The 25,971-nt window shown below is 48.5% G+C and overlaps 1 protein-coding gene across 1 annotated transcript in view; it reads right to left on the bottom strand.

Annotated features, from left to right (window-relative positions):
- rassf5 (Ras association domain family member 5) overlaps positions 1–25,971 on the bottom strand; it is a 113,636-nt gene that overhangs the window by 30,679 nt on the left and 56,986 nt on the right. The window contains 3 exon segments of the mRNA XM_084315614.1: positions 1,929–2,054; positions 7,854–7,925; positions 8,331–8,455. Of these exon segments, the coding sequence (XP_084171740.1) occupies positions 1,929–2,054; positions 7,854–7,925; positions 8,331–8,455 (323 nt within the window).

Genomic DNA, 25,971 nt, shown 5'->3' with positions numbered 1-25,971 from the left:
TGGATGTCTTAGTTGAAAGACAGTTGGATGTGTTAGTTGGTTGGATGTCTTAGTTGAAAGACAGTTGGATGTGTTAGTTGGTTGGATGTCCTACTGAGAACAGTTGAATGCACTTCCGAGCTGCTTCCACATGGAGGCAACTTCTCTTTTTTTCTTTTTTGGGAACTACTTTTTCTGGCGGATGGTTTTTTCAATAAATCTTCAATTAATGTGTGTTTATTGTATAGCAATAAGGTTGGATGAATGTGGCAGTTGTATAAAAGCATTACACCACTTGCAGTCGTGGTTTGTGAAAAATAAACCATGCCTAGGGGGGTCTAACAACCCTCGGCTGCGCCTCGGGCCTAACGACCACCCCTAGGCATGGTTTATTTTTCAAAAACCACTCCTGCGCGTGATGTAATGCTTAAATATCGTATCGTTGTCCAAAGAATCGATATCGTATCGTATCGTGATGAAACTGGTGATTCCCACCCCTACTATCTATCATGCTAATATGGCTATACTAGTATACTTGTACTACTACCCATCATGCTAATATGTCTGTACTACTATGCTACTATACTTGTACCATGCTAATATGTCTATACTACTATGATAGTATACTTATACTAATTATCGATCGTGATCATATGTCTATACTACTATGCTACTATACATGTACTACTACTACCCAACATGATAATATGTCTATACTACTATACTTATACTACTACCCAACATGATAATATGTCTATACTACTATACTTATACTACTACCCAACATGCTAATATGTCTATACTACTATACTTATACTACTACCCAACATGATAATATGTCTATACTACTATACTTATACTACTACCCAACATGATAATATGTCTATACTACTATACTTATACTACTACCCAACATGATAATATGTCTATACTACTATACTTATACTACTACCCAACATGATAATATGTCTATACTACTATACTTATACTACTACCCAACATGATAATATGTCTATACTACTATACTTATACTACTACCCAACATGATAATATGTTGTCTATACTACTATACTTATACTACTACCCAACATGATAATATGTTGTCTATACTACTATACTTATACTACTACCCAACATGATAATATGTCTATACTACTATGCAGTGTAACACAAAGCTATTTCTATGCCACTGACCCTTAGCTGCCAGAGTTATACCCCTCCTGCTGACTTGTTGTTCACAATTCACACGTTGCTTTGGATAAAAGCTTCAGCTAAATGACAAAATGTAAATGGTTCCGTTTGCTTTTTACATAAAAGGCCAGATTTACAATATTTCTCCTCCTCTCTTCTTCTCTCTCGTTCAATCTTCGTCACCCACGGCCAACATGTCTGACAGACTGAAGAGTGAATGATAAACAAACAAGTGTGTTTGTTTGTGTGTATGAATGTGTGTGTGTGTGAGTGTGTGTGTGCGTGAGGGTGTGTGTGTGTGTGCGTGTGCGAGAGAGTGTGAGTATGTGTGTGAGAGTGTGTGTATGAGAGTGTGAGTGTGTGTGCATGTGTGTGAGAGTGCGTGTGTGTGAGAGTGCGTGTGTGCGAGTGTGTGTGCATGTGTGTGAGTGTGTGAGTGTGTGTGTATGTGTGAGTGTGTGTGCTCTCTAGTAGCAGTGTAGCAGCAGGGCACAGTAACACACGGTTCTAGTTCCAAGGTGGCATCAGGCCTGTGGGCAGATGTACGGTCGCCAGCTCTGTTACCGGACGAACATGCGCGCGGGGGGGGGGGGGGGGGGGGGGGGATCGGGCCAGCGGGCTGTGTGTTGCGCCACACCGCGTGGGAAGTGGGAGAGTGGATGCCAAGAGGAGCGGCTCTCACCCACACAGGAGTACACACTCCACACAGGAGTGGGCGAAATGCTATTCTGAGGAAGGAGTAGCGTGTCCTACTGTACCTCGTACTGCACACAGCCGGCGTGTGAGAGGGTTCTGAGGGCTGTGAGAGGGTTCTGAGGGCTGTGAGAGGGTTCTGATGGCCCGGCTGTGAGAGGGTTCTGAGGGCTGTGAGAGGGTTCTGAGGGCTGTGAGAGGGTTCTGAGGGCTGTGAGAGGGTTCTGAGGGCTGATAGAGGGTTCTGAGGGCTGTGAGAGGGTTCTGAGGGCCCGGCTGTGAGCACCAGTGCTGTGACCTCGATATGCTGTCGACAGGATTTCACTGGTCTCTTTTTATTTTTTATTTTTTTTCATGAAAGCAGGAAGTGAGAAAGGCTTTGTAGTGTAGAAACGGGCGCATGAGAGGCCTGTATGCTCCATTATTCAGGCTCCTGAAGGCGACACGCGGTTGCGAATCGACGGAAACGCTCTGAACTGACGGGAAATACACATGGTGTTCCCCTACCAACGCAGGCGGGCGGGACACCAACCTTTTCAATCACAGACACTGATTATTCCACCTGCCAAAACAAATCTCATATAATATGGTCAAATGAATGGTAAATGGTGCATTTCATATAGCGTTTTTATCCAAAGCACTTTACAATTTCTGTTCCTCACATTCACCCAATCACTCACTTCTATATACAGTACCTACTTACACCTGCATATATCCCATATTAGCATATACAATAGTGCTGTACCGTGTATATATATATATATATATTTATTCGTACCATATATATATATTATCTATTCATATCTGTCTGTACATACCTGCATATATTCCTTTTTACATATCTGTAGATACTATATCTATATCTGTACATATATCCCTTACCTACTCTCTAGTTACGCTGCTGGCCAGTATGACTTACGTTACTTACTACCATAGTGTCTTTATACCTGTATCACTGTATCACTAATACTACAACTCTGTACATATATCTGATTAGCACTACACTCAGTAGGACTAATTTATATATTTTATACCCAGTTTAATCACCTGTACCTTGCATATTACTATTGCACATTACTGTTATATTTGCACTCTGGTTGGATCTGGTAGTTCGCTGTATAATGACAATACATTCTAATTGAATCGAATCAAATTGCCTGGTGTGGCTGGTCATAAGAGTTATGGCTTAATACCACTGAGGTAAAACATTTGGAAGTAAGTTAGGCTCACACAGTGTAACTACCCCCTAACACACTGCCAGCATGCAGTGTCACTACCCCCTAACACACTGCCAGCATGCAGTGTAACTACCCCCTAACACACTGCCAGCACGCAGTGTAACTACCCCCTAACACACTGCCAGCATGCAGTGTAACTACCCCCTAACACACTGCCAGCACACAGTGTAACTACCCCCTAACACACTGCCAGCATGCACTGTAACTACCCCCTAACACACTGCCAGCACGCACTGTAACTACCCCCTAACACACTGCCAGCATGCACTGTAACTACCCCCTAACACACTGCCAGCATGCAGTGTAACTACCCCCTAACACACTGCCAGCACACAGTGTAACTACCCCCTAACACACTGCCAGCACGCAGTGTCACTACCCCCTAACACACTACCAGCATGCACTGTAACTACCCCCTAACACACTGCCAGCATGCAGTGTAACTACCCCCTAACACACTGCCAGCATGCAGTGTAACTACCCGCTAACACACTGCCAGCATGCAGTGTAACTACCCCCTAACACACTGCCAGCACGCAGTGTAACTACCCCCTAACACACTGCCAGCATGCACTGTAACTACCCCCTAACACACTGCCAGCATGCAGTGTAACTACCCCCTAACACACTGCCAGCATGCACTGTAACTACCCCCTAACACACTGCCAGCATGCAGTGTAACTACCCCCTAACACACTGCCAGCATGCACTGTAACTACCCCCTAACACACTGCCAGCATGCACTGTAACTACCCCCTAACACACTGCCAGCACGCAGTGTAACTACCCCCTAACACACTGCCAGCATGCAGTGTAACTACCCCCTAACACACTGCCAGCATGCAGTGTCACTACCCCCTAACACACTGCCAGCACGCAGTGTAACTACCCCCTAACACACTGCCAGCATGCAGTGTAACTACCCCCTAACACACTGCCAGCATGCAGTGTCACTACCCCCTAACACACTGCCAGCACGCAGTGTCACTACCCCCTAACACACTGCCAGCATGCACTGTAACTACCCCCTAACACACTGCCAGCATGCACTGTAACTACCCCCTAACACACTGCCAGCATGCACTGTAACTACCCCCTAACACACTGCCAGCATGCAGTGTAACTACCCGCTAACACACTGCCAGCATGCACTGTAACTACCCCCTAACACACTGCCAGCATGCACTGTAACTACCCCCTAACACACTGCCAGCACGCAGTGTCACTACCCCCTAACACACTGCCAGCACGCACTGTAACTACCCCCTAACACACTGCCAGCATGCAGTGTCACTACCCCCTAACACACTGCCAGCATGCACTGTAACTACCCCCTAACACACTGCCAGCACGCACTGTAACTACCCCCTAACACACTGCCAGTGAAACTGGTCTTATTTGACATGCCCTGGGTGGGAGTCGAACCCCGGTCTCCCGCGCGACATCGCAGACCACTATACCAAGAGGTGAATTCACTTCTTGGTAATGTGTCTGGATGCCTTTTAAATTAAGGGGGCGTGAGTTTACTTGCAGTACCGCGACGTGCCACAGTCACTTCACAACACATGAAGTCCATCGTGACTGTGGATATACTCGCGCTACCTCCGTTACACCAGCATGCACTGTAACTACCCCCCAACACACTGCCAGCACGCAGTGTCACTACCCCCTAACACACTGCCAGCATGCAGTGTAACTACCCCCTAACACACTGCCAGCACGCAGTGTAACTACCCCCTAACACACTGCCAGCATGCAGTGTAACTACCCCCTAACACACTGCCAGCATGCACTGTAACTACCCCCTAACACACTGCCAGCACACAGTGTAACTACCCCCTAACACACTGCCAGCACACAGTGTAACTACCCCCTAACACACTGCCAGCATGCAGTGTAACTACCCCCTAACACACTGCCAGCATGCAGTGTAACTACCCCCTAACACACTGCCAGCACACAGTGTAACTACCCCCTAACACACTGCCAGCATGCACTGTAACTACCCCCTAACACACTGCCAGCATGCACTGTAACTACCCCCTAACACACTGCCAGCACACAGTGTAACTACCCCCTAACACACTGCCAGCACACAGTGTAACTACCCCCTAACACACTGCCAGCATGCAGTGTAACTACCCCCTAACACACTGCCAGCATGCAGTGTAACTACCCCCTAACACACTGCCAGCATGCAGTGTAACTACCCCCTAACACACTGCCAGCATGCAGTGTAACTACCCCCTAACACACTGCCAGCATGCAGTGTAACTACCCCCTAACACACTGCCAGCACACAGTGTAACTACCCCCTAACACACTGCCAGCACACAGTGTAACTACCCCCTAACACACTGCCAGCACACAGTGTAACTACCCCCTAACACACTGCCAGCACACAGTGTAACTACCCCCTAACACACTGCCAGCATGCACTGTAACTACCCCCTAACACACTGCCAGCATGCAGTGTAACTACCCCCTAACACACTGCCAGCATGCAGTGTAACTACCCGCTAACACACTGCCAGCACACAGTGTCACTACCCCCTAACACACTGCCAGCATGCAGTGTAACTACCCCCTAACACACTGCCAGCATACAGTGTCACTACCCGCTAACACACTGCCAGCATGCAGTGTCACTACCCCCTAACACACTGCCAGCATGCACTGTAACTACCCCCTAACACACTGCCAGCACACACTTATAAGTCCCCTATCGCTCCCTAGAGAGAACAGCCCTTGTGAAGAGATGAAGCTAATTAGTGTGAATTCAGCTCCTATGAAGGAAGGCTGAGGGACGAGGACAGCAGTGACAGCACTGCTACTAATGTAATTACACAGCCTACACTGCCACAGAGACGAGAGGAGACAGGAGTGTGTGTGTGCGTGTGCGTGTGCGTGTGCGTGTGCGTGTGCGTGTGTGTGTGTGTGTGTGTGTGTGTGTGTGTGAAGGGAGGGAAAGTGTTGAAGGTAGTTAAAGGGAGGAGAGAGGTGGAGAGTGGAGAGATGAAAAGGATGGCTAGCGAGGAGAGAAGAGAAGAGAGGAGAGAAGAGAAGAGAGAAGAGAAGAGGGGGGAGAGGAGAAGAGATGAGAGGAGATAAGATAAAAGAGGAAAAAAGAAGAGAAGAGGGGGGAGAGGAGAAGAGATGAGAAGATAAAAGAAGAAAAAAGAAGAGAAGAGGGGGAGAAGAGAGGAGAGAAGAGGGGAGGAGATGAGGAGATACGAAGATACGAAAAGAGAAAAGAAGAAGAGAAAAGAAGAGAAGAGGGGGAGAGGTCGAGAGGAGATGAGGAGAGGAGAGAAGAGGGGAGGAGAGGAGAGGGTAGGAGATGAGAGGAGAGAAGAGAAAATAAGAGGAGAGGAGATGAGGAGGGAAGGGGAGAGGAGAGGATAAGAGAGGAGAGGAGAAGGGGAGAGGAGAGGAGGGAAGGGGAAAGGAGAAGAAAGGAGACGAGGGGAGGGGAGGAGAGGATAAGAGAGGAGATGAAGAGGGGAGAGGAGAGGAGGGAAGGGGAGAGGAGAGGAGAGGAGAGGAGAGGAGAGGAGAGGAGAGGAGAGGAGAGGGGTAACATCATCTACTAATGTAAGACAGCATGTGTGTTCTGAGAACATTCTGTTACCAAAAAAGGCAAACGAGTGAATATATGAATGACCAAGTAGGCAAGAGATGGGAGGCAGCCAACTGTGTCAGAAAGAGACGAGACCCTGATAGGCTCCCGCTGCTTATGCAACAGCCTGGAGGTCCAACCTGCTCACTCCCCATCACACCTCCGCATCTGAAGGTCTGGGGGTGTTGCAAAATTGTGGAGTTCATGGTGGTTTTTATTGTGGATCTATTGTGATGTTACTTGTTGATCTGTGAAGCCCATTGAGGCAATTCGTTGTGATTTCGGGCTAAACAAATACATTTGATTTTTATCCCTGTCCTTACAGTACACACTTCTGCACCACATACTGACCACAATGGATACTGAATGCATTAAGATTAGATAAGATAAGATAAGCTCCTATCGGTTCGATATTATGTAATTAACGTTAGCTTAGCATGTAGCTACCACGACACCAGAGCCAGTTAGCCGAACGTTAGCCACCAGCCACTTTTTCCTCCGTGATGCATCAGCTGGTATTATATAAAACTTGCGATTTGGATTTCTGTGTTTGTTATTAGTACAAAAACGTAACACAGCAGCTTCAATTTGGGTATTCGAGAGATAGCCATGTCTGCAGGTGTTTTGTATGGACATTATGTCAAGTCAATCAGGGGGAGCTTCTTTGACTCATATCTCGCATTAGAATCACCAGAAAGGCTTTCGAAATAGTGAAATGCCATGTTGGCCTCAATATTTTCAAAACAAATCGTATGAAAATGTTATGAAATGAACAAGAATGTGATAAAAACATGTAATAAAAACGGACCTCAACGCATGCATTTGATGGTAGAAATCCGTATGGCCCCCCTATACCAAGATGGCGGCGGTCTCGTGACATCAGAGTGTCTTCGAGAATATATATATAAATATCTATCTATATATCTCTTTCACTCTATCTCTCTATCTCCCATCTAGAAAGAGATGATCATCTAACTCATCTAATTCCACCACAAGAATGGATCCACGACCTCTCCTTATTACAACATTCTGAGGCACCTCCCAAGTAAGGATATGCCTGCCCTCCCTGTTCACTAAATCAAACACCCCCACACTCCGTCTCCGTCACGTGCCGTGTTGCTCCCTGTACGTACTTGAGGGTCCAGACTCTGAGATGCGCTGGTGTCATACACAGGGATGCGTTCTTCATGGGACGAGGCTGCACTCTGTGCAGCCAAAGATTTGAGCAGAAGCGCGTGCACACAGGAATGCGCTGCACTCGCTATAAGTACCCACCTGGGCTACTTTGCATATCAATAGCACCGGTTGTCAGGTGTGTTAAATATGTTCTCAGATACATTCACACCTAACTTGTGAATGAAATGTGTTACATTCCATTCGTAGAGGCAATTAGGCATCGTCTTTAGTCTGTGCCAGAGTCATGATTATAAGGCTCTGGTCTGTGCTTAAGCGAGGGAACATTTATGCGCATGCGCGGGAGCGCGCGTGCACGTGGCGTCATTAGCGTGCGTGCAATCAGAGTTGATATGAGGAACGCACCGCTGGTCATACAGTAGGAATAACCTTTACTTCCGGTCTCGTCAAGGCTAAGGATCATCTGAGACGCTCACCTTGCGTTGAGGGGCTGTGGAGCAGTGGCTTCTGGGAGATGGAGTTTCCACAGGCTTCTTGTCCTTCTGGTTGCAGTCCAGCTGGACCCGGCCCTCGCACTCCAGGTGACAGGTGTAGCTGCAGTCTGATGCACCAATCAGAGGGGAGAACACAGAGGAGAACACCAATCAGAGGAAATTGAAACTCGTGCGGCTGGCCACCACGTGAATACCAGTGACGAACTGGTTCCATGATACCAGACTTTACGAGTTGTGACTCGACAAACTAAGTAAGTTTTGAGTTTTTTCTTTTCTTTTCTAAAGCACATTTAAAACAACTGTAGTTGCACCAAATATAAATGGCACTATCATAAAACACAGTAAAAACATGGTAAAGAAAACAATACAAATACGACAAATATAACAACAAGAAGGGTAGATCAGACCAGCCAGGCTGAAAAAGCCCAGTTTAAAAGCTAAAAGGCCTGCTGGGTAAACAGGTAGGTCTTTACCCAAACTCACATATTCACCCTTTTCATACTTTATTATGAACATGGAGCATCATGAGAAATCGTCAGAAACATGATGTTGACAAGCTGGGATTCCTAAAAGCCGACCAAACGAGCCATATGGAATCCGCGATCACGGAATCGCGGACGGAATCGCGGAATTGAGCAATAAAAATGGAATCAACTATATAAAAAAAAAAAACGTTTTTTTTTTTTTTTTTTTTTTTACTTTTTTTTTTTTTTTTAATGCTGTGGGACTTGTACAGCACTTTGTTCAACTTTGTCAGTGCTGTAAAGTTTAAACCTTTTTAAATCTTAGACAAACAAAACACTTTGCTTTCATGAAATATTGTAAGCCGTCATTTGAGGCTTTATAAAAGCAGCACAATGAACACAAATCTGTCAGTGCCGAGTCCGACCTCATCTTAAATAACAAACAGCATTGCTTGTTGTAGTTAACAAAGAGAGGCAGAGTTGATTTTGCAAAAATAAATATTATTTTTTATTTTTTATTTTAATAATCAAATTTTATTTTCATATTCGAATCCTATGCCCATCGAACGAAGCTTCGAATCTTCGAAGTATTTAAGACAGCCCTATTAAATAGATTGTTATATCTTATTAAATTGTGGACATTTATTCATTCCCACTTATTAGACACTATTTCTGATGGTAAAATGAGCGTACAAAGCAAAATACAGAATTCTGAAATATTAAAACGGAAAAAACGGAATTTGGAAAAAAATAAAATGGAATTTGGAAAAAAATAAAACGGATTTCATATGGCTCTACCAAACCACCTGCATCAAGAAGGAAAGGTTGAATATTCTGTCTAAAACCACTGCCTTGTATCTGATTGGTCCCGACAGGTCCCGACTCCCAACTAGTGCACCCGAATGCTATCGACCTCGTAAATACGACTCGGCCACGTGACACATTTCCGAAGTTTACGAGTTGACGAGGACGGATGGAATGTCCGAGTCCTCGTCTGCAACTTCCGAGTCCGAATGCAGTCAATGCTCGAGTCCAAGTCCAAGTCACGAGTCCTGAAAATCAGTCCAGGACTCGAGTACTACAACACTGCCCTGTGTACATGTTGTACCATAGCGGGGGTTTCCTGTGGGTGTGAGAGAGGGAGTGTACCACTGAGTGATCAGCTGTGCATGAGCGTTTATCGAGGAAATAATACAATACACCATTCATAAGAGTCTGTGACCTACCGGTAAGACTTCACAAAAACATTTGTTTCTTGTACAAGACAAAACTCTTTGTGTACATCGGAGACACAGTCAAGGGTTCTGTGCTGTCACACACACACACACACACACACAGGGGGCGACAGTGGCTCAAGAGGGAGAGCGGTTGTCTGGTTATCAGAAGGTTCCTGGTTCCATTTCCAGCTCCCCTCGGCAGCGTGTCGAAGTGTCCTTGAGCAAGACACTTAAAACCCCTAACAGCTCCCGATGAGCAGGTCGGCACCTTGCATGGTCGCCTCCGCCGTCTGTGTGTGGATGTGGGGCACAAGTTGTAAATGTGTGCCTTGGATGAAAGCGCTATATAAAAGCAGTCCGTTCACACACACACACACACACACACACACACACACACACACACACACACACACACACACACACACACACACACACACACACACACACACACACACACACACACACACACACACACACACACACACACACACACACACACACACACACACACACACACACACACACACACACACACACACACACACACACACACACACACACACACACACACACACACACACACTTCTCTTCACACAGCAATCTGGCTCCACCTAGTGGCCACTGATGGACTCACAGCCCCACAGGCTGATCGACACACAGACCATACATTAAAAGGGTGAGTTCCTAATTTTGGACCCCAGCCCTTGTTTCTACTGTTGTGTGACTGTGGCCCCATTGACTCTGCATTCATTTGTGACCGACTAAGCAAAGCAGCGGGTGGTCAGCGTGAGAATTACAACCACAATAATAATAATAATAATAATAATAATAATAATAATAATAATAATAATAATAATAATAATAATGCAGGACCTCTTTAGAGGTCTTTATTCGGCATGCAACGAACTGGGACATGCAATGGGAGCAGCACACACACACTGGAACACACACACACACACACGCATTGTCTTTTTTTTCCTCAGTCGCCGATGCGATTGAGCTCTGCACTTGACCAATCCCATCGTCCTTCCCCCCCAAGGGCAGCCGGGAGCAGACAGGGCGTCGGCGAGATACCGCGCCCGGGGACCAATCCAAGTGCTCCTGCCCGTTTTCGTCAAGGACGCGACAGCGTCAGCGATCTGTTGTTGTGCATGTTTTTCCATTGGGTTTATCTTATCGGGGGGGGAAACCCTTGCGAGCACGGGGGGAGAACATGCAAACTCCACACAGAAAGGCCTGGGAGATACCCCACCTGAGTACCTGGCAACGGGGAAAAACCTGGTCCCCAAGCAGGAATCGAACCCTGGACCTTCTTGCTGTGAGTCGACAGTGTTAACCACCACATGTACCACATGAGCTACAAGGTCCACACATCTGTGGTGTGAAGAAATATAACCAAATATCAGTTAAAAAGACATCATGGTGGGACAGGAGGTAGAGCGGTCGTCACCAGAAGGTTCCCGGTTCGATTCCGGCTCCTCCCCACCAGGCAGCGTGTCAAAAAAACTAAAGAAACTGCACCCAAGTTTCAGCAGTTTGATGAACATTGTTACTCAGCTGTAAGAGCTGTACCCTTCCTGCTGACTTGTCGTACAGAACTTGTAAGTCGCTTTGGATGTAAATGTAAATGAAGTGTCCTTGAGCAAGACATTTAAGCAGGTTGGCACCTTGCGTGGTTGCTTCCGCCATCGGTGTGTGAATGTGAAGCATAAAAAGCTGCTATATAAATGCAGTCCATTTATCATTTACAATCTAACGCATCTTAACGCACGTTGAAGATGACCAGATCATCATCTTTTTTGTCATGTTGCGCTCGATCCACTAGATGGCGCCAAAGAGACTGACTCCTCCCATCTACCACCAAAATAATACATTAGCAGGCTATTTCCGCCAACTTGCCAAAGAGTAAAGTTGCTCTGGTTTCCTTAAAGTGGAAGCAGGTCATAAGAAGCCCTGGTTGGTTGGTGTCCTCACTGTCCTGTATGGAGCTGCTCATCCAGAAGCTACTGAAGTCTCACTTCTGCTCCGTCACAGAGACAGGGCGTTTATTTAGGGAAATACTTTTTAACCACGTTTAACACGTGAGGAAGAAGAAAAGGGAACTTCTGAGGTCAGATCCACGTCACGCTCTTTTCTTTAATACGCTTTAAAAAAGGAGCAAAAACCACTGTTCACCCAGTTAAATATTGTGTTAAATGTCTCCCCTATAGGAATGGATGCACCTTAAGCAGTCCTTCAAGCTTCTTCAAGCCACTGCTCTATAAGCAACCAGCTACGAGAGGCTTATACCCAATATCCCTATCTATATCCATATCTATATCCATCTCTATGAAAACAGACATTGGCGTTTCTCGTACATTCCTAAAAAGACAGAGTCAGCCTTTTCAGGCTACTGCAGTATAATAAACATCTCTCTCTCTCGGTCTTCTCTTTTTCTCTGTGTGTGTGTGTGTGTGTGTGTGTGTGTGTGTGTGTGTGTGTGTGTGTGTGTGTGTGTGTGTGTGTGTGTGTGTGTGTGTGTGTGTATTATAATCAGCCCACTGAGATGGGATACCGCTGTTCCTCTACACACCTAGCACCATCACGGTAACCAAGACAACAGGTGATGGCCAGTGTGGAGAGAAGCTCTTCTGAGCCGAGGTGGGGGGCACTGGGGGCAGATTAGTAGGTCACTAGGTTCACAAACTAAATAACTGTGATGTTGAGTTATACACAAATAAACTGGACTTGAAGACTTGGGATGGATAGAGGCCTGGCTATGGATAGAGAAAGGAGAGAGAGAGAGAGAGAGAGAGAGAGAGAGAGAGAGAGAGAGAGAGAGAGAGAGAGAGAGGTGGGGGGGCATTAAGAGTGCATAACAGGGTGTAGAGGTAGAGAGATAGAGAAAGAGAATGCAGGGTGTTGTGAGAGAGAGAGAGAGAGAGAGAGAGAGAGAGAGAGAGAGAGAGAGAGAGAGAGAGAGAGAGAGAGAGAGAGAGAGAGAGAGAGAGAGAGAGAGAGAGAGAGGAGAGAGAGGAGAGAGAGAGAGAGAGAGGCATTAAGAGAGCATGCCAGGGTGGTAGAGAGATAGAGAGGAGGGGGGCATTGAGAGTGCATGGCAGGGTGGTAGAGAGAGAGAGAGAGAGAGAGAGGGAGAGAGAGAGGCATTGAGAGTGCATGGCAGGGTGGTAGAGAGAGCGAGAGAGAGCGAGAGAGAGAGAGAGAGAGAGAGAGAGAGAGAGAGAGAGAGGCGCATTAAGAGTGCATGACAAGGTGGTAGAGAGAGAGAGAGAGAGAGAGAGAGAGAGAGAGAGAGAGAGAGAGAGAGAGAGAGAGAGAGAGAGAGAGAGAGAGAGAGAGAGAGAGAGAGAGAGGGGCATTAAGAGTGCATGACAGGGTGGTAGAGAGAGGGCAGAGTGAGGGAGGGACTGGGACTCCTCGCTGACAGAGGGAGGTGTCTGGGAACGAGAACCATGAGATAAGAGACTCTGCTCATGACGATTAGAGAGAGGAGGGGGGAGAGGGGGGGGAGAGGGAGAGAGGGATATAGGGGAAGAGAGAGAGAGAGGGGAGAGAGGATAGCGGGAGAGAGAGAGAGGCCAACCAAAACAATGATGGAGAGGAAGCACATGAAGGGAGGGAGACTCTCCCATCCTGTCTTTTCTTCACTCTGTCCATCCTAAACCCACCCTCCTCTTCTCTTCCTCCATCTCATCTGTCACCATCCCTCCATCTCAGATCAATCTCTAATTCCATTATCCGGCCATTCAGAGCGTAATGTGAGTGAGTGAGTGAGTGGTGAGTGAGTGAGTGAGTGAGTGAGTGAGTGAGTGAGTGAGTGAGTGAGTGAGTGAGTGAAATAGGGGCTGAAGAATAACTTGTATCACATTTCTATTGACATCAATATGAAAGAACATCTATATTGCTATGGCTGCAATATGGGAATTGTGAATATTTCATTGGTAAACACAATCTATAATTAGTGTGACTGAGATGCATCTGGCCTCCTGCACTCCATACATACTATTTATACTACGAAGACATTGATGTTGCAAGTCAACGCTCACAATCTACCATCTTACAACTACTAGCAGTGTTTCAGACACCTTGTAAGGTGGGGGTAGGTGGGAGGGAGGGGGCGGAGAGGGAGGGGTCATTCTAAGTCTCTGATATACAGTTGTCAACGAGGGAGGCATGGAATCCCTCATCATTCCCACACTGATAAAACACACACACACATGTGCTGGTGTGAGCGGATGATCAAGGATTACATTCGTATGACAACTGTAGTGTCTTACATTTTACATTGACATTTAGTAATTTAGCTGAACGCTTTCATCCAAAGCGACCGACAAGTTCTGGTCAGCAGGAAGGGTACAACTCTTTCAGCTGAGTAACAATGATCATCAAGCAGTGTTGAAACTTGGGTGCTGCGGTGTTGAGTGCATAGTAGTAAAAGACATGTTAGTATAGTAGGTAGTAATATAGGCAACGTGGGTTTTTGTATTATTGCACCACCCAGGAGATGGCAGTATTATTGCACCACCCAGGAGATGGCTGTATTATTGCACCACCCTGAAGATGGCTGTATTATTGCACCACCCTGAAGATGGCTGTATTATTGCACCACCCTGAAGATGGCAGTATTATTGCACCACCCTGAAGATGGCAGTATTATTGCACCACCCAGGAGATGGCAGTATTATTGCACCACCCTGAAGATGGCAGTATTATTGCACCACCCAGGAGATGGCAGTATTATTGCACCACCCTGAAGATGGCAGTATTATTGCACCACCCTGAAGATGGCAGTATTATTGCACCACCCTGAAGATGGCAGTATTATTGCACCACCCAGGAGATGGCAGTATGATTGCACCACCCTGAAGATGGCAGTATTATTGCACCACCCTGAAGATGGCAGTATTATTGCACCACCCTGAAGATGGCAGTATTATTGCACCACCCTGAAGATGGCAGTATGATTGCACCACCCAGGAGATGGCAGTATGATTGCACCACCCAGGAGATGGCAGTATGATTGCACCACCCTGAAGATGGCAGTATTATTGCACCACCCTGAAGATGGCAGTATTATTGCACCACCCTGAAGATGGCAGTATTATTGCACCACCCTGAAGATGGCAGTATTATTGCACCACCCTGAAGATGGCAGTATTATTGCACCACCCTGAAGATGGCAGTATTATTGCACCACCCTGAAGATGGCAGTATTATTGCACCACCCAGGAGATGGCAGTATTATTGCACCACCCTGAAGATGGCAGTATGATTGCACCACCCAGGAGATGGCAGTATGATTGCACCACCCAGGAGATGGCAGTATGATTGCACCACCCTGAAGATGGCTGTATTATTGCACCACCCTGAAGATGGCTGTATTATTGCACCACCCTGAAGATGGCTGTATTATTGCACCACCCAGGAGATGGCAGTATGATTGCACCACCCAGGAGATGGCAGTATGATTGCACCACCCTGAAGATGGCTGTATTATTGCACCACCCTGAAGATGGCTGTATTATTGCACCACCCAGGAGATGGCAGTATTATTGCACCACCCTGAAGATGGCAGTATTATTGCACCACCCTGAAGATGGCTGTATTATTGCACCACCCTAAAGATGGCTGTATTATTGCACCACCCTGAAGATAGCTGTATTATTGCACCACCCTGAAGATGGCTGTATTATTGCACCACCCTGAAGATAGCTGTATTATTGCACCACCCTGAAGATGGCAGTATTATTGCACCACCCTGAAGATGGCAGTATTATTGCAGGCCAGTCTCCAAGAGAAAATGACAAACATTTGCAGGTAAATAAACAGTAAAAAGCGCTTTTATCCGAATCGCTTCACAACTGGTGCCTCACATTCACACAGTGGAGGCGACCATGCAATGTGCCGACCTGCTCATCGGGAGCAGTTAGGGGTCTTGCTCAAGGACACGCTGGAATCGGAATCTAACCGGGAACCGATTACCAGACGACTGTTCTCACCCGCTGAGCCACTGTCGCCCCCCATTGACCAGAAAACCCATTGAGCAGCACTGCTGGACAAACGCACAGTCAGGAAGTGGCGCATGAACGCACGCATGAACAGTTCAGTGACTTGTAGCCATAAGTTATGTGTCTATAAGTTAGCACGCGTGTGTGTGTGTGTGTGTGTGTGTGTGTGTGTGTGTCTGTGTGTGTGTGTGTGTGTGTCATTTGCTTGCGTGTCCATCTGCAGCACAGTGGGGGGATGGGGGGGGGGGCAATAAAATGCCCCAGATAAGCTCATATGGGATCAGACTATTGAAATCACCCCCCAAAGCCCCCCTTAATTCCCTCATAAGTCCCTGCATGAGACCGTCAGAGCACCTTAATGTTCCTTAATGACTGTTAATATTCGTACCCCTATGTCACGGCTACCTAACCCCATTACACCCTACATCTCTCCCCTCCCCCCACCCCCGCATCCCCTCCCCCGCCACACCCGGACAGACTGTATACTGTATAGACATGTCCCTCTCTGTATGTCCTTGACCCCCGTCTGTCTGTCAATCAGCGTGTCTGTCAGTCCGCACGTCTGTCCATCAGTTCTGCCTTTGTTCGTGCGTCTGTCCTCGCCGTCAGTCGGTCCATCTGTCTGTCTGTCTGTCTGTCTGTCTGTCTGTCTGGCTGCCCGTCTGCCTGGTGCCATACAGACGCCCCCTGTGACCTCAGCAACGGTGCTGCTAATCTATAACTGTCCCCTCCCTGTCTCTCCTACTCATATCACAGAGAAACAACCTCCCACATCCTCCGGTCCTATAGTCCGCATGACCCGCATCTCTTTCTCTCTCTCTCTCTTGCTCTCCCTCTCTCCTGTCTCTCTCTCTCTCCCCCCATCTGTCTCTCTCCCCTCTCCCTCCCCCCCTCTCTCTCCCTTCTCTCGCTCCCCCCTCTCTCTCCCCCTCTCTCTCTCTCCCCCCCTCTGTCTCTCTCCCCATTTACATTTACATTTAGTCATTTAGCTGACGCTTTTATCCATCCCCATCCGTCTCTCTCTCCCCCTTCTGTCTCTCTCCCCCCTCTGTCTCTCTCCCTCTCTCTCCCCCCCTCCATCTCTATCCCCCCTCTCTCCCCCTCTCTCTTTCCTCCTCTCCCTCTCTCTTTCCTCCTCCCCCTCTCTCTCCCCCTAGTGTCTCTCTCCCCCTCTCTGTCTCTCTCCCCCCTCTGTCTCTCTCCCTCCATCTCTATCCCCCCCTCTCTCTTTCCTCCTCCCCCCCTCTCTCCCCCTCTCCCCCTCTCTCTCTCTCTCTCATCTCTCTCTCTCTCTCTCCCCCTCTCAGTCCCGTCTTGGGTTACAGACACTGATACAGAGATGAGATGATTTTTGTGGCTCCTTGTGGGGAACTGGTGTGAGGCCAGAGGAGAGGAGTCGTGAGGGGGGGTGTTGGGGGGTTTGCTGACACAGCCATGTCTTCTATCTACACAGGGCAGACTCCTTTAGGAGACTGACTGGCTACTGATGGGAAAAAGCAATCAATCCCATCATTACACTTCCTGCAATCGAAGCAATCACACTCTCTCCCAAACACATCCTGTACACCCCACCCTGCTCCTCCTCTTCCTCTCTCTCTCTCTCCTTCACACCTCACTCTCCTCCTCTTCCTCTCTCTCAACCCTTCACGCCCCAACCCTCCTCCTCTCTCTCTCCTTCACCCCTTAACCCTCCTCCTCTCTCTCCTTCACACCCCGCTCTCCTTCTATCTCTCCTTAACCCTCCTCCTCTTCCTCTCTCCATCACCCTCCTCCTCTTCCTCTCTCTCTCTCCTTCACCCTCCTCCTCCTCTCTCCTTCACCCTCCTCTTCCTCTCTCTCTCAGTCATCCCTCACTGTCCTCTCCCTTTCTCTCTCCTACACCCTCCTCCTCCTTCTCTCTCCTTCATCCCTCACTGTCCTCTCTTCCTTTCTCTCACCTTCACCATCCTCCTCTTCTTCTCTCTCTTTCACCCTCCTTTTCTTCTCTCTCGGTCTCCTTTACCCTCCCCCTCTTCCCACCTATCTCTCTCTGTCATCTCTCACTGTCCTCTCTTCCTCTTCCTCTCTCCTTCACCCTCCTCTTTCTCTCTCTCTCTCTCTCTCACTCACTCTCTCCTTCATCCCTCTCTCTCCCTCCTCTGTTCCTCTTCTCACTGTCAGTGTAATCGACACCACTTTGCATGCAGGATGGAACAGGATGGAACAGGATGGAACAGTCCATGGCTTTGGCACCAACCTGTTTGTTTTAACATAGTGCCAGATGGGTGGAGTTTACCGCCTCATGACAATTCATATAGTATCATCAGGTGATTAACAAGCACAGAGACAGTGGTCTAAACTTTCTTTTTTTCCAATACTGGGGGAAACCCCGCCCATCTGGTACAACAAGTGAGTCAAAACAAACAAAACATACTATTTGGGCCAGGTCTGCTTTGCTTTCACACAGGATTCACCTGCATAGATTCCATCGTATTTCTTCCCACACCTCTCTCTCTCTCTCTCTCTCTCTCTGTGTGATACGGGCAGTGGCCGTTGGAAGGCAGTCAGACCGGAATGACAGAAGATGACTCTGCACTCTCCTCTCCTCTCCTCTCCTCTCCTCTCTTCCCCTCCTCTCCTCTCCTCTTCCTCTCTTTCCAGTGTTTGTCGTCTCTTGTACTGCAGAGGAGTAACCCAAAGCCAGTCAGCCATGACCTCTCTCTCTCCTCCCCCCCCTCTCTCTCTCTCTCTCCTCCCCCCCCCCCCTCTCTCTCGTCCTCAGAGCTGTTGGTACAACAAAGACCAAAGTCTCCAGACTGAATGTCTCTCTCGGTCAGGAGGCAATGATGACTGTTTACAGTTCAACTTCATTACACACCCTCAGCTGTGGATATTGCTGTGGATATTGCTGTGGATATTGCTCTGTGTGCGAGTGTGTGTGTGTGTGTGTGTGTGTGTGTGTTCACCTGCGTCTGGACCCGTTCATCTTTCTTTTCTTCTTCAACTCTTCCTAATGAAACCTGTCTCTCAGCAGTTTAACCTGTAGTCTTCAGTTCAACCTGTAGTCTTCAGTTCAACCTGTAGTCTTCAGTTTAACTTTTGATCCCCCAATCGACGGTATGTGATGTAATTACATTTTATATCACTAAACATAGAATCCGGGCAGTGTTTGACAAATAAGTGGCCCGGATTTTATGTTTAGGTAATAAGATAAGATAAGATATTCCTTTATTGACCCCCTTGTAATAGTACGCGGTACATATTCACCCGGGAACCAGCAACTTCCCCATCGCATACACAGAACGTTCCATAGCACAGCCACTGCAGGGCAGGGCCCGGAATCGAGGGGGGTTTCTAGGAATGAAGCCAACACCTTTTCCAGTTCGCTCCCTCTCTCTCTGCCTGTCTGGCCAATTTCCAATCAGTAGTGTTCTTATTTTCTAAGTTAAGTTAAGTTGAACCTTTAAAAATTCCCCTTGGGGAAATTCCTTCTCTGCATTTGAACCATCCATACTATTTAGGAGCCGTGGTCCAGCCACACAGTGCGGCGCCCGGGGACCAACTCCAGCTGTGATGCCAGTTAGGACCAACTCCAGCTGTGATACCAGTTAGGACCAACTCCAGCTGTGATGCCAGTTAGGACCAACTCCAGCTGTGATGCCAGTTAGGACCAACTCCAGCTGTGATGCCAGTTAGGACCAACTCCAGCTGTGATACCAGTTAGGACCAACTCCAGCTGTGATGCCAGTTAGGACCAACTCCAGCTGTGATGCCAGTTAGGACCAACTCCAGCTGTGATGCCAGTTAGGACCAACTCCAGCTGTGATGCCAGTTAGGACCAACTCCAGCTGTGATACCAGTTAGGACCAACTCCAGCTGTGATGCCAGTTAGGACCAACTCCAGCTGTGATACCAGTTAGGACCAACTCCAGCTGTGATGCCAGTTAGGACCAACTCCAGCTGTGATGCCAGTTAGGACCAACTCCAGCTGTGATGCCAGTTAGGACCAACTCCAGCTGTGATGCCAGTTAGGACCAACTCCAGCTGTGATACCAGTTAGGACCAACTCCAGCTGTGATGCCAGTTAGGACCAACTCCAGCTGTGATGCCAGTTAGGACCAACTCCAGCTGTGATGCCAGTTAGGACCAACTCCAGCTGTGATGCCAGTTAGGACCAACTCCGGCTGTGATGCCAGTTAGGACCAACTCCAGCTGTGATGCCAGTTAGGACCAACTCCAGCTGTGATGCCAGTTAGGACCAACTCCAGCTGTGATGCCAGTTAGGACCAACTCCGGCTGTGATGCCAGTTAGGACCAACTCCGGCTGTGATGCCAGTTAGGACCAACTCCAGCTGTGATGCCAGTTAGGACCAACTCCAGCTGTGATGCCAGTTAGGACCAACTCCAGCTGTGATGCCAGTTAGGACCAACTCCAGCTGTGATGCCAGTTAGGACCAACTCCGGCTGTGATGCCAGTTAGGACCAACTCCAGCTGTGATGCCAGTTAGGACCAACTCCAGCTCTGATGCCAGTTAGGACCAACTCCAGCTGTGATGCCAGTTAGGACCAACTCCAGCTGTGATGCCAGTTAGGACCAACTCCAGCTGTGATGCCAGTTAGGACCAACTCCAGCTGTGATGCCAGTTAGGACCAACTCCAGCTGTGATGCCAGTTAGGACCAACTCCGATGATGCAGCCCTGGTCTGAGGTGATGCAGCCCTGGTCTGTGATGATGCAGCCCTAGTCTGTGGTGATGCAGCCCTGGTCTGAGGTGATGCAGCCCTGGTCTGTGGTGATGCAGCCCTGGTCTGAGGTGATGCAGCCCTGGTCTGTGGTGATGCAGCCCTGGTCTGAGGTGATGCAGCCCTGGTCTGAGGTGATGCAGCCCTAGTCTGTGGTGATGCTGCCCTAGTCTGTGGTGAATGGTGATACCTCACTACTCCCTCCTCCTGTCATCTCTCTGTTCTCCATGGTTCTGCATGTGTCAGCATTGGCCTGAGTGACCTTCAGAGTCCCTGTGGGTCCACTGGATCACTCCTCCAGTCTCTCTACCTCCTCCAGTCTCTCTACATCCTCCAGTCTCTCTACCTCCTCCAGTCTCCTCAGTCTCTCTACCTCCCCCAGTCTCTCTACATCCTCCAGTCTCTCTACCTCCTCCAGTCTCCTCAGTCTCTCTACCTCCCCCAGTCTCTCTACCTCCTCCAGTCTCTCTACCTCCTGCAGTCTCTCTACCTCCTCCAGTCTCAGCTCCTCCTCCAGTCTCTCTACCTCCTCCAGTCTATCTACCTCCTCCAGACTCTCTACCTCCTCCTGCCTCCTCCAGTCTCTCTACCTCCTCCAGTCTCCTCAGTCTCTCTACCTCCTCAGTCTCTCTACCTCCTCCAGTCTATCTACCTCCTCCAGACTCTCTACCTCCTCCTGCCTCCTCCAGTCTCTCTACCTCCTCCAGTCTCCTCAGTCTCTCTACCTCCTCCAGTCTATCTACCTCCTCCAGTCTCCTCAGTCTCTCTACCTCCTCCAGTCTCTCTGCCTCCTCCAGTCTCTCTACCTCCTCCAGTCTCTCTACCTCCTCCTGCCTCCTCCAGTCTCTCTACCTCCTCCAGTCTCTCTACCTCCTCCTGCCTCCTCCAGTTTCTCTACCTCCTCCAGTCTCTCTACCTCCTCCAGTCTCCTCCAGTCTCTCTACCTCCTCCAGTCTCTCTACCTCCTCCAGTCTCTCTACCTCCTCCTGCCTCCTCCAGTCTCTCTACCTCCTCCAGTCTCTCTACCTCCTCCAGTCTCCTCAGTCTCTCTACCTCCTCCAGTTTCTCTACCTCCTCCAGTCTCTCTACCTCCTCCAGTCTCCTCCAGTCTCTCTACCTCCTCCAGTCTCTCTACCTCCTCCTGCCTCCTCCAGTCTCTCTACCTCCTCCAGTCTCTCTACCTCCTCCAGTCTCCTCAGTCTCTCTACCTCCTCCAGTCTCTCTACCTCCTCCAGTCTCTCTACCTCCTCCAGTCTCTCTACCTCCTCCAGTCTCCTCAGTCTCCTCCAGTCTCTCTACCTTCTCCAGTCTCTCTACCTCCTCCAGTCTCAGCTCCTCCTCCAGTCTCTCTACCTCCTCCAGTCTCTCTACCTCCTCCAGTCTCTCTACCTCCTCCAGTCTCTCTACCTCCTCCAGTCTCTCTACCTCCTCCAGTCTCTCTACCTCCTCCAGTCTCCTCAGTCTCTCTACCTCCTCCAGTCTCAGCTCTTGCTCCAATACCACAAGCCCTGGAACCACTCCTGATACTCACAGCAGCGCATGTGAGCGCACACACGGACACAACATATGTACACACACACACACACACACACACAGACGCACAATTACACAGTGTATTGATGTAGACAGACACACAATCAGTGAGAGGTCAGGGGTCGCCTGACAGCCACTGGGTGAACGGAATCACTCCAGTTACACATCTGACAGAGCCACTTTGAAGCCACTGAAACACACACACACACTTATACATACACACACACACACACACACTTATCCCCCCCCCTCTCTAACACATACACACCCTGACCATACAAAAGGAGTAGCCAGTATAAACACTGATTTACTGGATGTAGCCAAAACCAACAAGTATCCCTTATCCTGAACTGACGAGTCTGACTACAGTGTGTGTGTGTGTGTGTGTGTGTGTGTGTGTGTGTGTGTGTGTGTGTCAATAACGTTAACCTATTCACCTTATTTTGACCCGCCCATTTTGGCCATTCCATTTCCGGTTGTTGTACTTTGTGGCAGAGATGCCAGCTAGTGTGTATATAGCTAATGTGTATATACTGTAGCTAGTGTGGATATTCAGCTAGTGTAGATATTCAGCTAGTGTGTATATAGCTGGTGTAGATATAGCTGGTGTAGATATTCAGCTAGTGTGTAGAAGAAGGAGAAGGAGAAGGAGAAGGAGAAGAAGAAGAGGAAGAGGAAGAGGAAGAGGAAGAGGAAGAGGAAGAGGAAGAGGAAGAGGAAGAGGAAGAGGAAGAGGAAGAAGAAGAAGAAGAAGAAGAAGAAGAAGAAGAAGAAGAAGAAGAAGAAGAAGAAGTCTTTATTTGTCAAGCAGATTAACATGCATGAGAGATGGGCAACACACAGGAACACACACACATGCATTGGGTCACCGATGAAATTCAATGTTTTTCCAGTGGGTTTATGTTATTCGGAGGGGAAACCCTTGAGAGCACGGGGGGAGAACCGAGAACATGCAAACTCCACACAGAAAGGCCCGGGAGATACCCCCCACCTGGAATGGAACCCAGGACCCAGCAGTCTCTCTACCTCCTCCTGCCTCCTCCAGTGTCTCTACCTCCTCCAGTCTCTCTACCTCCTCCTGCCTCCTCCAGTCTCTCTACCTCCTCCAGTCTCTCTACCTCCTCCTGCCTCCTCCAGTCTCTCTACCTCCTCCAGTCTCTCTACCTCCTCCTGCCTCCTCCAGTCTCTCTACCTCCTCCAGTCTCTCTACCTCCTCCAGTCTCCTCAGTCTCTCTACCTCCTCCAGTCTCTCTGCCTCCTCCAGTCTCTCTACCTCCTCCAGTCTCTCTACCTCCTCCTGCCTCCTCCAGTCTCTCTACCTCCTCCAGTCTCTCTACCTCCTCCAGTCTCCTCAGTCTCTCTACCTCCTCCAGTCTCTCTACCTCCTCCAGTCTCTCTACCTCCTCCAGTCTCTCTACCTCCTCCAGTCTCTCTACCTCCTCCAGTCTCTCTACCTCCTCCTGCCTCCTCCAGTCTCTCTACCTCCTCCAGTCTCTCTACCTCCTCCAGTCTCCTCAGTCTCTCTACCTCCTCCAGTCTCTCTACCTCCTCCAGTCTCTCTACCTCCTCCAGTCTCTCTACCTCCTCCAGTCTCTCTACCTCCTCCCTGCCTCCTCCACCCCCTACTTGGGACTCGGCGCCATCTTGTTTGAACATCCTGGGGAAAGCTCTTGGCACCTAGAGGAGACCTCCTTTTTTCCCCTTTTTTATCCTCTTTTTCTCCGCCTGATTTTTCTATTTTTCTCCCCATCCCAATTTAGTTGTTATGCAGCCAATTCCCCCCCTCCCCTACCTGGTCGGTACAAGGGAACCCTGAAGTCTACCACACGCTTCCTCCGACACATGCGGAGACAGCCAGTGACTCTCTTTTCACCTGGCAGCGAGGACTCTCATTGGTGAAGCGTAACGCGTGGGAGGTCACGCTGCCTTCACCATTTCCTGCCTTTCGCTGAGCAGGCGCCCAGACCTGACCTGTAGGCGTCGCTGTCCACAACGCCAGATTCCCACCCACGACTTCCCTCCCCCTAACCCAGCCAAACGAGTTAGTATGACGACCGGCCCAAGCCGCAGGCAATGCTGACTCCGGGAGTCGAGACCGCAGCCTCTTGTATTGGTGACGAGCGCAATCTCCGCTACGCCATCCGACCGCCCGGAGACCTCCTTTTAACTGGACACGCCTCAGCCCCAGTCTCCTCCGTAGACCAGGCCGTGTCTCGTTTAACAACGTTCAGTTTGCCCTTCGCTGTCCACAGAGGACACATCTGTCCCTCGAGGGGCGCGGCCCCTGAATTGAGACACAGCTTGTGTCACATGGGAAGTGGAATCACAGAAGGCTAGCAGCGACCTCGTTACCTAGAAACCTACCTAGCAGCATCTCTCAAACTATGTTCTCCTGTTATGTCCTTATTTATCCATATTTACCATTGTTTATTCACACTTCACATTTAGATTAGATTAGATTCAAATGTACTCATTATACAGCACAAGTACAATACAAAGTGTTACATCCAACCAGTGCAAATGTAACAGTAAAGTGCAATAGTAATATACAATGTACAGGGGATTAAACTGGGTATAGAATATATAAATTAGTAGTACTGAGTAATAGTGCTAGTAATCAGATGTATGTACAGAGTTGTAGTATTAATATGTACAGTGATACAGGTATAAAGACACTATAGTATGGTAGTAACAAGTCATACTGGCCAGCAGCGTAACTAGTAAGAGTAGGTAAGGGATATGTACAGATATAGATATAGTATCTACAGATATGTAAAATGTTTCACTATTTACATGAATGATTGCTTTCCTAGTACTAGAATCCAACGGTCATATGAGTAGATCGACAGTAAACTTGAATTGACTGAAGGGACCCATTCTATCCAGCCACTCACACAGATGGCTCAGGACAATGTTCTAGCCAATGAGCAGCCACGGTTATATTAGCAGTGTTTATTTAATGGATGTGAATGTACATGGCTGCTTAAAGGGCTGCTTCTGAGTATTCCTGTGGGTGATAATAATATGGTTCTTTCATCTAACACAGGCACACACACACAGACATGCACACACACACAGACATGCATGCACACACACACACACAAATCAAATGTGGGGTCTGAGTTTCCCACACGTAACTCCAATACAGTCATTACAGCAGGGCACAGGAAATACTAGTCTAAGAGGAATCTGGGTATAAAAAGGGTAGCTAACATCCTGGATCCATAGACCACTGCACTTCCGCGGTGCATTGAGCTCATGGGAGAGAGAGCGGGGGGAGTAAATGTATGTGGATGAGAGCCTTGACATTAAGTGGTTGTAGCTACGGCTGTGGGGGTGCGGGGTCCCGAACTCTGCATGCGCAGATTGCCCACGGAGTGTCTCTGGATTATCCAGAGATCTAGGTTTATCAATCTGCGCATGCAGAGTTGGGGAGTAGGTGCGGAAAAGCGACTATAGATCGGCCAAGAAAGTGCCGATCGACTTGGAATTGGTCGCGCCATGTTCAGGAGACTCAGGCGTATAAAAATCTATCGGATCATGTCTCCCGCACCCCCACAGCCGTAGCTACAACCACTTAATGTCAAGGCTCCCATCCACATTCATTCATTTTCTTCCCCCGCTCTCTCTCCCATGATTCCAGAATACCGGAAGTGTTGCGGTGGTCTATACTGCCCGTC

This window comes from Notolepis coatsorum (assembly GCF_963971535.1).
Source record: "Notolepis coatsorum genome assembly, chromosome: 6".
In the NCBI taxonomy this organism is placed as follows: Eukaryota; Metazoa; Chordata; class Actinopteri; order Aulopiformes; family Paralepididae; genus Notolepis; species Notolepis coatsorum.
Note: the sequence above shows the minus strand (reverse complement) of the source record. Positions and strands in the feature narration are given on the sequence as shown.